Source organism: Pochonia chlamydosporia, chromosome 4 (genome assembly GCF_001653235.2).
Source record: "Pochonia chlamydosporia 170 chromosome 4, whole genome shotgun sequence".
NCBI classification, from domain to species: Eukaryota; Fungi; Ascomycota; class Sordariomycetes; order Hypocreales; family Clavicipitaceae; genus Pochonia; species Pochonia chlamydosporia.
The window spans coordinates 2,902,180-2,920,285 of NC_035793.1; the positions used below are offsets into that span (position 1 = coordinate 2,902,180).

The window sequence follows — 18,106 nt, forward strand, 5'->3', positions numbered from 1 at the left end:
GTAAAGCTCTGCGGGGAAAGCTCGAGCAAGCCAGCCTCTTCATGGCCACAAGTTCTCACTTGTCTTCAAGTGGCACATTCTGACCATTCACCGGGTCGTGAACTGGCCGGTTATCAACGGTTCCACAGATTCTGCCCCTGCGATAACCGGCCACCAGTCAGTCGCACCTGCCTCCAAGCTCACATTTCCCTACAGTAATGTCAAGTACCTTTTCGCATCCTTTCTGCCCAATTTGCTCTTTCCTTCCCGGGAGCCACGGCCGTCTCCATTCTCCGTGCCGATGAATCCATGCCGGGGAACCTCGTGACTTTCCGGTTTACTACCACTTACATCCGACCACCACCTTTTTTGACCCCGACTTCTCTCTTTCAATATCACATCCGACTGCATCCAACAGCTTGCTGAGTCAGATTGTCTACACGCACAACATGCTCCTGGACTACTTACAACATCGCCGTGACTGGTAAGTGGTTGTCAATGTTTCTTCTTGTTCCCTCTTCGCATCCCTCAAGCATTTACATGTCATTGTTGGCGTTCCGGCTCGACCACTTATACCCCTGCCATCTCATCCCATCCACCCACATCCATACCGTCGTCACCTTCCAAGCATCTATCTGTTCACCCCACATTGACACCTTGATACACAGCCGGTTCAAGCAGGATGAGCGTGCACGTCGCATTCGCGGCCTGACTGCATATCATGCCCCCTTCAGTCCATTGGATCGGGACATCATCAACAAGCCAATTGAGCAACTCGTCCAAGAAGTGCACAAGGATCCAAGCAAGGCTGCCGACCTCCTCCACACTTATGGAAAGGTCGCATTAAAAGCCCACGAAAAGACCAACTGTGTGACTGAAGTCCTCATTGAAGATGCTGAGAAGTGGATCAAAGATGGTTCCATCAACTTCAAGGGCCCTCTTGCCGGTATCCCCGTCAGCTTGAAGGACACCATTGATGTAAAGGACTATGATAGCTCTGTCGGCGTGACCAGTAATGTTCACAAACCCAAGACTGAAGATGGCGTCACGGTCAAGCTGCTAAAGGAGTTGGGCGCCGTTCCGTACATCAAGACAAATGTGCCCATCACCCTGCTTAGTTTCGAGTCCGCCAATGACCTCTGGGGTCGTTCTACCAATCCTTACAACAGCAAGTATACTCCAGGTGGCTCCACTGGTGGTGAAGGCGCTCTGCTTGCCTTGGGCGGTAGAATTGGTATTGGCAGTGATGTTGCTGGTAGCGTTCGATGCCCTGCACACTTCTCTGGTATTTACTCTCTCAAGTGCTCGACGGGTCGATGGCCCAAGCTGGGCATGACCACAAGCATGCCGGGCCAGGACGGTATTCCTGCCGTTTATAGCCCAATGGCCAGAACACTGAATGATCTCTTCTACTTTACTCGCGCGGTTCTCGAGAAGGGCACCTACAACTACGACTACTCGTGCCACCCTATCCCTTGGAGAGCTGATGTTGTTAAGGAGTACAAGGAGAAGAAGGGCATGAGGGTTGGTGTTCTGCGAACAGACGGTGTCATTGACCCTAGTCCGGCCTGCAAACGGGCTTTGGAGATGACTGAGGCCGCCCTGCGCCGAGATGGACACGAAATTGTTGAGATCAACCCTCCCGAACCCTATGAAGCTCTCTATTTGGCCTCCCGCCTCCTGTGCGCGGATGGTCTTGATACTGTCCGTGGATTCTTTAGGACTGGTGAATGGAACGACCGTGGTGTGGCTCAGATGCGATTCTATGCACAGCTTCCCAGTCCTATCAAGTACCTGTATTATCTCTGGGTACGATACATCCGCCGCGATTCTCTTTGGGCCGGTCTGCTTCGTGACTGGCATCGCACTACCACTACCGAATACTGGGCACTCATTGGCCGCAGAGAAGCTTTCAAGAGAAAATGGTGGGAGTATTGGCAGGCTACCAACTTGGACTTTATCATCGCTCCACCCAATGCTACTCCTGCCGTTCCTCATGACGGTATGCACGATGCTGTCAGCAGCTGTGGCTACACTTTCATGTTCAACTTGGTAAGCAGTACATCCAAAAATGGTGATGAGACATGGTAGCTAACATACGGTGAACAGCTCGATTACAGCGCTGGCGTCATTCCCGTTACACACGTAGACAAGACTAAAGATCAACTCCCTGCTGGCTTCAACATCCGGAAGCTGAATGGCATTGCTCGTGGTGCTTACAAGCTGTACGACGCCGACGACATGCATGGCCTCCCCGTTGGTGTGCAGGTTATTGGGCGCAGATTAGAAGAAGAGAAGGTTCTCGCTCTGATGGAGCGCGTAGAGGAGGCACTCGGAGATGACAAGTTCAAGTTGTTGGAGGTTGATTAAGAGGCCAAAGAAGTGTCAGGAATAGGGTTTATGTATTAGCTGTCATTAGACGTATAATTAGAGCAGGGTTCTTGAACCTTGCCAAGCGAAGCAACTCCCGTCTCCCATTACTACCTGGGTATTTACTACGTAATTAGCCACGAGAATTACTAGAGAGCGGAAGGACACAAATCAATATCAACGAAGTCATTCCGAAGGTCTGTTGAAGAACCGCTTTTCTGGGCAAGTAAGATCGCCACCAGATGGGATAAGCTGTAGCCATCCGGCGTAATGAATCGACCAGCACGGTAAGATGGGCAGAAATAATGGACCTAAATCAGATTCGCTAGATTTTTGAAGATATAATTTGTAGGGCAAATATGTCGCAAATTGGTGGGTATACACCATCATCAAGAGTGATAACATTGAATGGTGTAAGTGACAGATTAGTCATTCCCGCCGAAACTTCCAGACCGCAAAGCCACATCCATCCAACCAGATTTCAAGTTCACAGCAACCACCAAGCCAGCACAGTACGATTCAGGTTTCGCCATGCAAGGCATCCTGCCTTACGCGGCCAGCTATCATCCCGCCTCTGACCAGGCGGTCCATTACACTTTCTTTCCTTCCTCCTCCAAAATGCAAATCCTATTTCCTCCACATTTTCCCGCGAGCACCACATCCCCAGACTTCCCCTGTGACTTCTGGACTCGACAAAAATGACTGACCACGAGAGCCTAGTAGGCTCATATATCCACCTCGCAAAGGAGCAGCGAGCAAGTGATGCACTCCACACATTAAAGAAGATTGCCTCACAGGTAAAGCCGATGATGAGGGCTCGCGGCTGGAAAGTCGGCCAGTTGACAGAGTTTTATCCCGACCAAACAAATCTACTAGGTATGTATATACCCTGCTTCACCTCGCACAACGAAAACTCACATGAGAGCCAACACACTCGGCAGGCTTAAACGTAAACAGAGGAGCAAAGATATGTCTCCGACTACGCTACCCCGGAGACAGGAACCAGTTCCTACCGTTTGAAAATATCCTCGACACCATGCTCCACGAACTGGCGCACATTGTCCACGGCCCGCACAACCAGCAGTTCCACGCGCTATGGGACCAACTCCGCGACGAGTGTCAAGGCCTGATCATGAAGGGATACACCGGCGAGGGATTCCTCGGCCACGGACAGCGACTAGGCGGCGCCAGAATGCCAGACCGGGAGGCACGTCGTCTTGCGCGCGAAGCCGCAGAGAAGCGACGCATTCGTGCAACTATCAGCAAGGGTTCGGGCCAGAAGCTGGGTGGCTCTGCACCGCGACCAGGACAGGATATTCGACAGATTATCGCGAGTGCGGCTGAGAGACGGAACGTTGTTCTCAAGGGATGCGGAAGCCAGCGCTTCAACGATAGGGAAATTGTTGAAATTGCTGATACGGCCACGAGGAATGGGTTCAGGACACAGGCCGAGGAGGATGAAGCGAATGAAACTGCAATCGCTCAGGCACTCTGGGAACTTGTCCAGGAAGATGAGAAGACGAAATACGGCACGTCATACGTGCGGCCATCGGCTAACCATCCGGAAGGTAAAGGCGGAGGATCACTTATACCAACGATAGCTGCGGCTGGAGCTGGAGATGAAGCACTGGCTCCTGCTGCCGGTCCAGCGACAGCCAGCCGGGAACCGACAGCCCGGGATGCAGGCACAAATGGGACTGAGAACACGAGAGAACCAAACTTTTGGGTATGCGAGACCTGCACGTTACATAATCCACTGGCATATCTCGCCTGCGAAGCATGTGGTTCAGAACGGACACAATCCAAAAGAGCACGACCTGCAGACTATTCAAGCGAACCGGCAAAGAAGAGCAGTATGACTGCATCTACCACGGGTACCATAGACTTGACGCGAGATAGTCCACCGAAGAAGAAGAGGCATGACGGTGCTGTACCAGGCAAGAAGGCGACGTCCACCTCGGATCCGTCGCCTTCAACTGCTGCCGAAGCGCCCTGGGTGTGGATATGCAGCTTCTGTGGGACAGCTATGGAGCGACAGTGGTGGACGTGTTCCCTATGTGGCAAGATGAAGGAGAGCTCTAAATGAGCTGTTGGACATGTGATGATATCGGGCCGAGTGGAAGTGGACATTATTGCTTAGTTGTACATTATATACCCCATGAGCATTTATGCGGAGCAAACTACTGTAGACCGTGTTCAGTAATTATCTAGTTTTAGATTGAAGTGGCAAGACATTTCACTGAGATGCAAATGAAACAAGATGAAACATAAAACAAAAACATGTCGAGAACATATAGTTCGTTCGCACTGGTAGTTAACACCCCTGAATTGAGCGCATATCGCGCCTTTGCCCTATATTCGCCATAGCCCATCCCTTTTACCTGGCAGGGTTTCTGCAGTGCACAACAGTCAAAAACTAAAAGCCCAAGGTTGGTCCAATCCATCAAACTAAAAGACAAAGCTGTTGCTTGAGCAGGAATCAAATAGGAAAAGTGCCGATTGGAACCGGGCAAGATCGGCCGGGTAGGGGACCCCTGGACGCCCACATCCTCTCCTGTCGTGTCACCCATTCGCAAGGGTATAAAATAAAGAAGTTTGGGGCTCAACATGCCCGACAGTTGGGTAGTTACACCAGATGGGGTGAGAGCACAAAACGGATTGTGTAGGAGGGCATATCCAGACCTCTACGGAGGACTTCCGTATGTACGCACATGCGTATGTATGCACACTGGCCATGTGTGTTGGTATTATGCGCGAGTGTCATACATGGATGGAGCAGTTTTACACGCTTCCTCTACGTCGTTGGCTCGTGCCAGTTCAATTATTGACGCCATGCGCATACAACGAGGAGCGTGTTGCAACAGACGAGACGCAAAATCGTCTTTTCAATTTTTGTCACGTCCGTCCTGCAGCCGAGCTCAGTCACCGCCCAAAACCCACCGAGCCATGCAGGGTGAAATCTTTTCACGCAGCTGCGGGAACCTAATCTCATTGCATTGGCATCAGTTGGTACAACAAAGCCCTCGTTTCTTCGGCCACTTATTTATCTTGTGGTGTTGGTTATCGAAAATGGTGCCGAATCTGGTGCGGAGACAAAAAAGCCGGCGTCCGTGGCTTATTAGTGCTGGAAGCTGTGTTCTAGACACTGATGGATCGCAGAGGTGTCAGGATCCCGGCTACTTGGAGAAGGGATCACCGACCCTGTGCTGCAAGCCACCACCCACCGCCCACCACTGGCCTGTGAAATCGTCCAGGACACAAATCCGAGCAAACCGCAGATCCAACGGGGCCGTAGAGAGGAGTGTGGACAACACGACGAGCAAGTCGCGTGGTTTTGACCAAAGCGGCCCAGTTGAGGCGCAAGCCCATCTATCTTTGGGTTTCGACACGAATTTACGGCTAATTGCTCAACCAGGCAATGTCCGATGTCGTTTCCTTTGTCTCGTCGTCTCTATCCCTCCGTTAGAATTCAACATCCAGCCATGTTAACACAAGCATTCTTGAACGTAGAGTGGAGGGTCAGAAGTATTTGAACTCGTCGAGGGCATCACATATCGCAGTGGGTGCCAATGTATACCGAGTTGTTGTATATTGGGCTATACTTACATGTTGGCAAATACTTTCACCACGGACTGTCGTTGTTTCCCTTCCTGAAAACCTTCATTGTTGGAGACCTGCAACTGCCAGATACCTCGTCTCACAACTTCGCGTTATGCTTATACAAGTCATTGTCAGGATATTTCTGTTTTCGGCGACGAAGGTGAATCCGTGAATCGGATGGTTGAAAAAAATAAACATGGGAACCTGGGCTCGCGTGTTGCCGGCAAAAACCAAAACCAAACCAAAAGAGGCACAGGGACACAGCAGCGGCATATCCCTTCCTGACCCACCGACTTCCGCCTTGTTCCTTCTTCCTCCTCGCCTCGCTTGGCTGGCGGCTGTGCCTGGTTGTGAATCGACCACAAATCACGCCGCCCTTCTTCTGTTTGGTGGGTATGAAACAGCCCCTGCCAGCCCGGTAACTCTAACTGTCAGTGCTCGGCATTCACAGCACATGTGGTTGCCTTGAGGAATAACAGAAGGGATGTAGCTCGTATGTTACAGAGTTTCTGCAGTCGAAGAGGTTGTTCCGGTGTCGCACAAAGGCCTGGACCATTGTGAAGCCAGCCATATGCCAGACAGGCGAATTTGTCCCCTTCCCCAGTTTATCTTCCAAGGCTTTTAGCGTGCTTAGTTTGTAGCTAGGGCTCATGTTAGTAGCATTAGGCCCAAAGAGGGGCAAGACATGTAGTTCGCGAGCAAATCTTCTTGTTGTCGATTGATTCTCCTTTGGTGAATAACTGCAAAAACAAAGCCTCCACAGTTATTAGTCTGGCATCTCGTGTTTGCTCCTTCTGCAGTCACAAGCCTCAATCAAACCCATCCTTGCCCCGCGATGTCAGAAGAGTTGCTGGTTGCAGAGTTCTTTTGCGACTCTGAGACCCAGAAACTAGAGACCCTAAAAGTCCTTTCAAGATCGAGGTCTTGCAGCGATCGGCGCTTTGGCCTTGAGATCGGTACCAAGTCTCGGGTTTGACATTGTAGAATGTGTGATGGGACTGCAAGGAATGTACGGGACAGAGGGGATGCAATGGCTTTGCCTTGGCACAATCTTGCGTCCAAGGAGAAGTTCGAGATGTTCCTTCATGTTTGGACAGAGTTTGGTGTAACAGTCTGTGAAGGATCACGGGTTCGTAATCCCGGCATTGGAAGAGGTGTTGGCAGGAAGCTCGAGGTGTTGAAATGGTGTGTGGTGGACGGACGGGTGCCTTCCGTGCGCTAACTTCAGCCAAGTCCAACTTGGGCATATTCCAAGGATTCCAAGGTAGATAGAGGTGGGGAGGCTTGCTACTCACTGTACTGCACGCACTCCGTATTCAATCTGTGATGTCGTCCCCGTGGCTGTATTAATTGCTGCACCGCTGCAATTCCGGTCCAACTTGGCGGCATGGACTCGAGCCATCATGTATCCTGTAGCACATCCACTTTGACCTTTGGAGTCGAGTCGTGCCATCTGTTCTGCCAGGAATCTCGACCCGGTGGCATCCCTGGCCATTAATTATTGCAAAGACGTCAATAAGAATACAGTACCGGTACAGTACCACTGATGAACACCTTTAATTCAATTCACCTATCCACAGGGTCCTTTCCCGGGCTAGGCCTTCGTTCGTGGGGGCGTGGTTCATGTCGGCATCTGTGTCACGATGCCCGCCCTTTTTGCAGGCGCCACGAGACTACCAGCTGGAAGACATATCAGAATCACAAAAAATGATCCATGCAGCCACCAGCAAGGACATTGGACACAGAGGGCATGGCGGAACGGTCCACGAAAGATGCTGCTGAACATTCCGCACCAGCGGCACTTCTGGACCACGCTTGGAGCCTCACTTGGGGCTCGCTCGTTGATCACAAATACTAAAATTCCGAATACCCTAATTAATGCTCTAGCTTCAACGGGCCGCCGGCAGATTGGTTGAGTTAGTCTGCCTAGGTATGTAGGTGAGCTTGGGCAAGGACCACGGCCTGTGTTCAAAATGTGACGAACCAATTGTTGGCCGTGTCGTCAGCTCAGCAATCTGTGCTGCGTCGTGCCTGGATTTCGGGGGATACTCAAGTTGATGTACTCCGTAGTGCTGTATCGAACCGAATCGAATAGAAAGCAAATGTCTGGCTGTATCCACACGGTTGACTTGACTTGTAGATGAGATGCCAAACTTGGGAGAGTCTTTGGGTCTGAGGTCATTCGTGAGCGGGTGGAACTTCGTTGAGAAGAACGCCGTGTGCAGAGGCAAAGTGCAGAAGAACCACAATTTGGAGCAAAAGGGTCGTTATACCATCAAGCCAAATAACCTCCAATAAATCTCCAGAGAGCAAGTTTGTCCGATATCACGGCCGAGAGCAAGAGAGCAATGCATGGCGGCGTCGGAAGGCATGGCATGCACAGATGCGGGCTCAGGAGTTCAAATGTTTGCAAGGCGTTTTGGCTGGTGGTAATGGGCCCTGTGTGTTGTCCAGGCCCAGCCAGAACAGACCAGACCAGACCAGACCAGCTCTGTCAGCTTCGCCAATGTTAAGGAAGGAGCCTGCCAAGAACCTCGAGCTCAACTTGGCCCAGACTTTGTTCCATTTCCTCTCTCTCCTGTCACATCTCATTGCATCGCATCGTCTGCTTTTGACTACACACCCAAAGAGCTCATTTCTCCCACACCCTCCCCTCCCACCATCCCATCCTGTGCCATCGTGCCCTAAGAAAGGACAGGTCTCAGCTACAGCCGGTGGTGGTGCAAGCCATCCCAGAGCTATTCTGGATCCTGGCCCCGGTCATGGCATTTGGTCTTTCGTCTTTGGTCTTTGGTCTTGGACTAGACTGGACTTGACTTCCAAGGTTGTCTGGTTGGACTTGGTCCCAGGGTCCCCATCCTTCCCGTCTGGAATACCATGTTTCTCAGTGGTGCCGTCGTCCGAAAGGCTAAAGTAAAGTGCATGGGCATTGTTTCCTTCATCAACCAAGGTCCAGAAACTGCTCTTATTCTTGCTCCTCTTTTCGTCTGCCAACACTGCCGAGTCGACTCTATCGCCAGTCGTCAGTCGTCATTCAAGCTTCCAATCTTCTTACTTCGCCTTGCCTCTTCCAAGGCTGATCGACCTCAACCCCCCAGATGCCCCGGTGGCCCTGGTCGATTTGATGTCACTCGGCAATCCAATACCGGCTGTCCTTTGATCTCACGACACCACCTCACTCTAGTTGCAGGTGCACAAAGCTTCGGCCTGGAAACGGCCAACAGCACCATACTTGGGCATCCCACGCTCGAGAAGTTCAAGTTCAATTTGCTGTCATATTCAAGACATCTCGCATCTGCGTCTATTCGCCCTCAACTACATTGCCTTTGCCCATCTTACACCCGACTCTGGATCGGCGCATTGTAGGCATTCGACACTGAAGACAACCTGAAACACCCCAAGGCGGCTATACCAACGAATTCATTGCCAGCGAGCACCACAACTAAAATCAAACCCCGAAATTTATTGCACCCGTGCCACGAAGAGCCCTCTCCCCGGTGCTCGAGGGCGGTACGAACCGTCCCCGAGTCGGCTCATTACTCATGTGCCAACATCGCTTTGCGATATGACAGCTTCCGAGAATTTGGTCGAAGGCAGTTCCGCCTTAGCTGACATAGCTGTGCCAATTGTTTCAATTCCCACGCCCGAAAGAGTCTCGCAGCAGAACGACCACATTGACCCTTCCAACGATGAGCGTTTAAGGTTGCTCGCCTCAGAAGCACAGGGCTCAACACCGATTGATGGTGATGCCAACCATCATGGCCTTCCGGAGGGTCGGAGATTTCTCCGGGGCCCTCCCAGCCAACCACAGCAACGAGATCGAACTCAATCCCAGAGCCCTCTGCGACTTCCCATTCCGACTATAACCCCCGGTCAGTTAGCATTTTCCACAATGCAATACCTACCGGTCCCCGTAATTGTTCTCAACAACTTAAAGACGGTAGTGTTGGCAAATGAAGCTATGGGTCGTATGATGGGCCTAATATCTGAGACCACGCCACAAGACGATGCAACCATAGCAATTGAGCGTCTGCGAGGTCAAAGTCTATCACAAGTAGGAATTGATATGCTGCAAGATGGCCGGCCTGTTTGGATAACCTGGGAGTCATTTCTCGACAGCCTATTGCATGATGTTGCCGTGCGCCCTCCGGTGTTGGAGACGCACAAAGCACACTCCTCACAAGCAGGCCCTGGTGATGCTACTCCTACTGGAGACACTACGCCAAACTTCAACAGCGAGCCTCACGGGAACTCGCTGAGTACGTATTCCCAAGGTGCTGTCATTGAGGTGGTCATCAGCCGGAAAGGCATGGGGAAGACGACATTTGACAATCGCTACAAGGGAAAGACATCCGAGTATCAAGCATTTGCCAAAATGATTGTCACGGTTTGGGAACTTGAAGACAACCAGACCTTTTTTACCTTAACTTTTACAAACACGAATTCTTTCCCAACGTCACCGCCGAGTACAAAGAAATCCGTTGCGAAGCCGAGCGTATTGGAAGCTGCCGACAAACGAACAATTGCCGTGTCGACCCCTTCGTCAGTTGCATCAAGTCGCGATTCGAGCTCGCCCTCATTTCACAGCCCAGGTATTGTCACCATGTCGTCGAGCCCATTTCCTCCCCTTGGCCCTCCGTCGTTGGCCTCACATTCAAGCACACCCTCCCTGCTGCAAAAGCTTATCCTCATGAAGGATGCTTTGCTTGACAATACCCAAATGCCCATCTTAGCCATGTGGAAGGATGGGAGCGTCACTTTCCCCAACAAAGCTGCAAGGCAACTGCTTCCAACCGATGCCGATCTAGATACCTGTGCCGACGGTCTCGATCTTGTAGAAAAGTGGGAGCTCTGGGATGAAAATTTCAGCCGAAAGCTAGATGTCTGCGAATACCCCATCTGTGTTCTCCTTCGTACCGAACGCCCATTTGACAGCATGCGGATTGGGTTGCTTGACCGCGATGGGAAGAAGATTGTGCACGATGTGCTTGGTGAAGCCATCCGAGACGACGTGACCGGCGAATTTTTAGCGGCCGTCGTTACAGGCAGAGATGTTACAGTTATGACTGAGGAGATATCGCAAATAAAAGAGCGGGACGACGAACGCTTCAAGCTAATTTGCGATACAATGCCACAACTAGTTTGGACAGCGACCCCTGATGGACTACACGACTTCTTCAACACTCGGTGGTACACATATACAGGTCTCACTCCGAAAGAATGCCTCGGAATGGAATGGCAAATGCCATTTCACCCAGATGATAGACCAGGCGCGCTGGCTCGATGGAAACGCTCTCTAGAAACAGGCGAGCCATATGTAATGGAATACCGTTGCCGAAGCAAAGAGGGCGAATGGAGATGGTTTCTCGGCCGTGCCTTAGCAGTGAGAAACAAGGATACAGGTGACATCGAGAAGTGGTTTGGTAAGACAAACTGAAATCGTTCATAGGACAAGAGTATGTTGCCCATGCTAATACTGGATACAGGTACATGTACCGACGTTCATGAGAGTATTGAGACCAAGTTCAATGCCAAACGCACCCGCCAACATCTATTGAGTGTAATTGCTCACTCTCAGGTCACAATCTTCAGTGTAGACCCGAATCGTTGCGTGACTATGCTTGAAGGAGCTTTGATCTGGAATAACACGTATGAAGATAATCACGACTCGAGCCGCTGGTACATTGGAGAGAATATGTACACCGTTTTCAATCGGCTTGTCGACCAACTCCCAGAAGGCGAGCAGCTCGAGTTTCTCCAACCCATTGAGGACATCTTGCAGGGTATGACTACGGAAGATGTCAAAGAACACGGTCTAGGTAAGTGTGCAAAATTTTCTCTGAATGTCCATCCCCAAATGGCATTTCATCGTCATCAAGGGCTGTCAATGCTAAAACCCAGTCACCAGATGGCCGCTGGTATCGCACGCGATTCCTGCCCATGCATGCGAAAAAGACACACAACGGCAAGACAACCAATGACAGCATCATAGAAGGAGTCATTGGCGTTATCATGGATGTCACTGAGCTGCGGGACAGGGAAGAGGCCCTACTGAAACAATCACGCGAGAAGCGAGAGGCCGTAGCGAACGAGGCTGCCGCCAAGGAAGCCAATAGATTGAAGAGCCAATTTTTGGCCAACATGTCTCACGAGATCCGAACACCCATTACAGGCGTGCTAGGTATGGCTGAACTGCTTGGCGATATGGATTTGGATGAAGAGCAAAAGGATTACGTCGACAATATTCAGAGCTCAGCCACCTCTCTATTAACGGTTATCAACGACATTCTTGATTTTTCCAAAGTCGAGTCTGGGCGACTGGATGTAGAAGAAGTCCAATTCTCTTTGTCGCTCGTTGTCAAAGAAGTCGTGCGAATGCTTCAGTTTGCCGTAGAGCGAAAGGATCTCGATTTCCAGTCGGACATTGGGAGTGACATTGAAAACGATATGGTCGTAATCGGTGACCCGGGGCGAGTACGACAGATCATTACGAACCTATTGACGAACAGTATAAAATTCACAAATCAAGGATATGTAAGGTTTTCCGTCACCACGGAGACTGAGACGTCGGATTCGATCAATATCAAATTCGTCGTCGAGGACACTGGTATCGGCATTCAAGAAGACGTACGGAAGAAACTTTTCCAACCTTTCAGTCAAGGGGATGCCTCTACAGCCCGGCGTTTTGGCGGGACTGGACTGGGACTCACCATTTGCAAAAATCTTTTGGACCTGATGCACGGAAGCATTACCTTGGAATCCACGGTTGGTAGCGGAACCAAGGCTGTCTTCTGGATTCCATTCAACAAACCCAATGGGCCGAGGCAGTCTCATCCAGTTCAGAGCGGGGCGATTCCGGATAGGTTGCAGTCCGACTTGAGTTTATCTTGCAACAGTTCTGAATATGATCAGGGTCAGGGAACTTCGACAAGCTCTGAAGGTGTTGCAGTCTTCTCATCGATGCCTCGCCGTCGCCTCTCCGTGCGAACGCCTCCTAGCGTTGACCAGGATATGCCTCGAACAGAGCGCGCCAAAATGCACATCCTGGTTGTCGAGGACAAGTAAGTCTTGAGTTGCTGTTCTTTGTTATGCCGAACAAAGTTGGGGGAAGCGAATTGCTAACGATCTCCACCAGCCCGGTAAACCAGAAGATTGCTATTAAAACAATCCAGAAACTTGGTTTCCAGGTCACTGCGGCATGGAACGGCAAAGAGGCTTTGGAGTACCTTACGGTCACCTCTCGCGGCCAAAATACGAAGCCAGACATGATCCTTATGGATGTCCAAATGCCAATCATCGATGGGTACAAATGCACCCACGTTTTGCGATATCACTCCCCTTACAAGACACTGCTGCAAGACGTTCCAATTGTGGCCATGACTGCGTCTGCCATCCATGGTGACCGGGAAAAGTGCAATAAAGCTGGGATGGACGACTATTTAGCCAAACCAGTGACAATGAATATACTTGAAAGAATGCTGGTACGGTGGTGTCTCGCGAGACGCAAGGTACCGGGGAATAGAGAGGCACGCTCGAACTGCTCGCAGGGGAGCGGACGTTGTGATACCGCAGGAATTCCTCAAGTTGGACATGAAGGAGCCGGCGACGGATCCGAGAAAATGGTGGGAGAAGAATTCCAAAGCAGTCTTACGACACCGAAACCTCTAACAAGTGCCAACGGACAGCCCGAGCCCTCACCGTTTGATTCCCCTGTGGCACCTGAGTTGAATGTGCAGATCAGGCGTCAGGAAGAGGAGCAGGAATTGTCTAGCATGTTGCAAGAGAACAAGTTGATCGACGCTGCAGGCGGACCGTCGTTCTATCACACTCCGTCATTTCAAGAACCAAGCCCTGGAGAGGCATTAACAGAAGAGAATATGCAGAAGCTGAAGAGCGAGACCAGTAATTTTGAGCAGTAGCTGGCTAGATGTAGCAAAAGCGGGTTGGTGGATGGCCCATTTGCTAACCGACATCGATGCAACTCCAAAAACCACCTCCAACGAGCAAAGGATGGAAATACCAAGTCCAGTCTTCCACGCAGCTCGAGAACAAGCCTCAAAGCTCTTTTGCCGGCGTTTCTTTTCCACACTACGATACCCTGAGAACTGGACCTGGTCAGCAGACCTGAAACCCCCCGAGCGAGGGCACATCATTGCCCAACTGAACGCGAGCCTCCCGCCATACCCCATTCTAGATGCATATCCGCTGCAGGTGATGTGCATAGGGTGCGAACATGGCAAAATTGGCAGTCCTTTTATTACATGCAGAGCTGCTCTTAATACACATTGGGGGAAAAGAGGGCAGTACAAATATACATTGGAGATGGATTAGACTTAGTTCGAGTTGTGTATACGGCATGGCTGGTGCATTGTTGGTTTTGAGTTCACATTTTCTTTTACTTTCCTTTCCTCTTCCTTTTTCTTTCCTTTTGAGAATTGTAAGCGGACTACATATACGGGCGCAGGCGGAGCAACACTTGGGGGCATGATTTTATACCAATCTCGACGTGGTTGGCAGCGGTTGAATCTTTTACAGCACCATTTTAATGTTTGAATAATGACTTGTATATACTGTGGGTGGCGATAGACGTGTCCCCCAGAGGTAATGGCACAATACAGGCATCCGGAATTTTGGACTCTGCATCTGTGTCGAAATCGATTCGTTTGGCTTCGTTAAATAGATGGTTTCACCATGGACTGAAAGGAAGAACATGACAAACGTGCTACCATATCACGCGTTTAATTCGCGGTGACGACTACCAATGAATGCTTCCATGTACGCTACCCAAAATGACAGATTTGTATTCATGATGCATATATAAAACCGCCCCTACATCCCCCATTAAATAAACAAGGTAAGGAAAAAACTCCGACCATTAATTAGAAATGCTCCTTCCAGAATCTAAAGTTGACTTCTCGAACGGTGGCAGCCTTGCATGCCGACTTGATATCACGGGCTAAAGTTTCCGTGTTAGTCTCTATGCCTATTATCAACGTTCATGTGGACAAGATTGCAACTTACCAGCTGCGGAGGGACCGCAGAAATAGACACCAACAGTCGTTCGCATGCTTCCCTCTAAGCCGTTGAGATATGTCCTGTCAAGAATGCCATCTCTCATGGTAGTGAAGAGTCTCTTAAAGTCGGGACGACCAAAGTGAGTCCTTGACTTGAGTTCGGTAAGAGGATCCATCTCAGCACCGACACTGTTGAGCACAATATTTTGTGTCGTGTCCATGTCCAGCTTCTGAGTAAGATAGGTGTGGATTTTGAGGAATTCAACTCCAGAGCTGCCAGGAACGCGAGCAGCTTCATTGGACTGCTCCTCCAGGGAGGAAAGTAAAGTCTGGAACCACTCAAAGGAACCGGTGTCCTTGCAAACCCAGATGAATTCCACGCGACGAAGTCGGGTAGGCGGGTTGGGAGAGTTACGAAGGTGCCAGATGTTTTTGAGGATGGCCGCCCACGGTGTGACGCCGATACCAGTGCCAATCAACACGGCGATTTCGTTCTCAAACACGTCTTCTGCGGGTGCTCCGTACGGTCCGTCGATGCGAAGACCAGGCATTTGCTGTCCATTTTGCAGCGCAACTTCGTACATACCCATGGGATCGACTCCGTCATACAGCTTAGCTTGAGCACCACCAGCTCCAGTAGCATCACCCAAGGCGCGGGTGAAGTCTCCAACTTGTCTGACGTGGACGGAAACATAGGGATCAAAGGGGCACGATGTAATGGTGAATGGGTGCCACTGGTATTTTGAGATTGAAGGGACCTGGAGGAAGAGCCACTGACCGGCCTTGTATTTGAATGAGGGCTTGTTGAATTGAATTTCGACAACGTCGTACGGGTGGCGGACAACCCTGGTGATTTTGGTCTCCCGGCGCGCACGGATTTCACGGTACAGACGCTCGATCAAATAGAGACCACCAGTCCACAGCTCCCATCGCCAGCCTAGGTATCCGATACAGTGAGTCCAGTATGGGTCACCTGCAAAAGGCGAAAAGGCGTCCACTGAGTCTCGCACGAAGCATCCGACGGTGTGCGTATACAGAGCCAACAGAAAAGGAATGAAGAGATGGTGCGTGTACCAAAAAGTTTCGAATGACTGCTGGCGGATTCGGGAATGGGCGGTGGTGTACATGAGGAGCATGCACAGCAACATTACATGACCCGTAATACCACCTGCCTGGGCATAGTGAATCTGAAGAGCGCTGACGGGACGAATCTGAGTTTTTTCGACGTTGAAGAAATTGACGTAATGGGCACCGACGTGGAAAGTCGAAAATATAAGCAATGCGTAGGCCAGTTGTCTGTGGAACCAGAGATTCTCGTCAAGAGGAAGAAAGCGGACCTTGGGTCGGAGCCAGCGCATAATTGTGCGGCAGACAGGCAAGAGGATGAGCATTCCGTCGACACTAAGCACCAAGCCAGCGCCTCGAGATATCCAGACAGAGAACTTCAAAGTGTTCAGACCAGCCAGTCGTATGTCCGCGGCCTGCTTATACCTGGAATCCAGAGGATCAGACATGACTATTCTCAAAGATAGATGGGCCAAGCCAGGTGCTTGTACTTACCATCCATAAGCAAAGATGCCCCAATGAAATGTCCAGAAGAGGATATGAAAGAACAACTTTTGTGGTGTAAACTGCTTGCGAATCAACTCGCCATACCCCAGTTGGCCCGCCATGGCAAATATATGCGGCTTCTTGCCGGGGTTGAGAAATTATTTCAATGTCGACCGGCGACAGAGTTCGGCCCAAGAATCAAATACCTATGCAAATAACGGTGCATAGGCTTCTCTTTAGATTTTGGTTGGCCCTTCCAGAGGTCAAAACGCCGCTCTGTATCGCCGTGATGCGATTCTCGCCTCCGCTCGGAAATTTGGCAAATGAGACGTCTCACAGTTGACCGAGTACACCCTGAACGAGCGGTGTTTCGACACGAGTATCATAAACGAGAGTCGGCTCAGGAAGGCGAAAGCAATCAAGAACTGTACAACATACAAAGAAGAGAAGCGATCTGAACCAGCAGGAATGAAAAGAAGGAAATGGTAGGAAGAAAGCAACCCGAGCCGTTGCCAAGAAGGATGGAAAGAAAGAAACAGAAACAGAAGTTAAAAAGAGACAATGGCGCAAAGGGTATTGAAATGGAGACCGAGTTTGGTGAGAGTCGACAATGGCAGTTGCGGGAAGCCAGTGGCGGAAGAACTGAGCCGAGTCGCAGGTGAGCCGGGGATCTGACACTGACGGAAATGTGGCTATCTTGGTTGTCGGGGGACAGGGCTGTGCCGGGGGCTACATTAATCGTGAAGCTTTTGGATTTTGCTGGGTATCTCTAGCGGGTGCTGTCACCGGGCAGCCAGCCAAAGCCAGGTCGATGCGGTTGCGGACGGTCAAGAGGCCGATTTGGAATAATGCTGATTGGGTAGAAGATGGACTAGTTCACGCCCAGAGGCGTAGATCATACGCGAGACTCGTTCAGGAGCGGTCATGAACCATGTCTGGTGGGCAAAAACTATTGCAGTTGGGACGGTATGGAGAAGACGAGTTTGGGCTACTGCATCCAGGTGAGGACGGGGATTTGCGACGACGAGTGCGTGAGGCTGGCTTCGAAACTTGTCAACTGCTGCTGGAGGTGTCAGATGTTTCGGAGTGACGGGGGGGTCTGGTGCGGTGATGCAGCACAGTCTGGTGACGGATGTTACCTCAGCAGCCTGCGGTATCAGCATTACTCCTCCCTCTGGATGGTGAAGATGGCGAAATATACTCACGGAGTACGGGGAGTTTAAGTTGGACTGCGCAAATTCGAGGTTGAGATGTTGTCGTCGGCTGTGATTTATTAATGTTCAACAACCATCTGGTCCCAGACCCTCCGTCCAGACCCTCCGTCCAGACCCTCCATCCAGACCCCAGGACTTCTAGCCCTGGACTGGACGAAATAGATCAAATGCCAGGCATTCTGCCCCGCCCGCCAAGTGCTTCAACTCTCTGGCAATAGGTGAAATTGCCAATACTGGCTCAATTCTGACTGTCAGTGGTCGAATAATTATGGCAATGGCGGCCACCAAACCCATTTTGGAGAGGGGTCACAGGTCCCGGCGCTTAGAGATGTGTGGACGAACCAACGACATGCCAGCCAAGGTTGGGACAAGGTTGGG

At 50.8% G+C, this 18,106-nt stretch overlaps 4 protein-coding genes across 4 annotated transcripts; 3 read left to right on the plus strand and 1 right to left on the minus strand.

The window, feature by feature from the left end:
• Positions 1-428: 428 nt before the first annotated feature.
• On the plus strand, positions 429-2,349 carry VFPPC_08294 (acetamidase; the record flags this gene model as incomplete). The annotated part of the gene is made up of 3 exons (XM_018287025.1): positions 429-463; positions 648-2,031; positions 2,089-2,349. 3 exons carry the CDS (start codon positions 429-431, stop codon positions 2,347-2,349), a joined length of 1,680 nt encoding a protein of 559 aa, XP_018143864.1.
• Positions 2,350-3,047: 698 nt separating this feature from the next.
• Positions 3,048-4,435, plus strand: VFPPC_16066 (zinc ion binding protein; the record flags this gene model as incomplete). Its single annotated transcript, XM_018293819.1, has 2 exons — positions 3,048-3,225; positions 3,291-4,435. 2 exons carry the CDS (start codon positions 3,048-3,050, stop codon positions 4,433-4,435), a joined length of 1,323 nt encoding a protein of 440 aa, XP_018143865.1.
• A 5,079-nt stretch (positions 4,436-9,514) lies between these two features.
• VFPPC_08298 (autoinducer 2 sensor kinase/phosphatase luxQ) lies at positions 9,515-13,868 on the plus strand (the record flags this gene model as incomplete). The annotated part of the gene is made up of 4 exons (XM_018287027.1): positions 9,515-11,372; positions 11,436-11,768; positions 11,858-13,010; positions 13,085-13,868. The coding sequence occupies 4 exons, from the start codon at positions 9,515-9,517 to the stop codon at positions 13,866-13,868; spliced, it is 4,128 nt and encodes a 1,375-aa protein (XP_018143867.1).
• Positions 13,869-14,828: 960 nt separating this feature from the next.
• VFPPC_08299 (NADPH oxidase) lies at positions 14,829-16,636 on the minus strand (the record flags this gene model as incomplete). Its single annotated transcript, XM_018287028.1, has 3 exons — positions 14,829-14,905; positions 14,971-16,454; positions 16,524-16,636. 3 exons carry the CDS (start codon positions 16,634-16,636, stop codon positions 14,829-14,831), a joined length of 1,674 nt encoding a protein of 557 aa, XP_018143868.1.
• Positions 16,637-18,106: the final 1,470 nt, after the last annotated feature.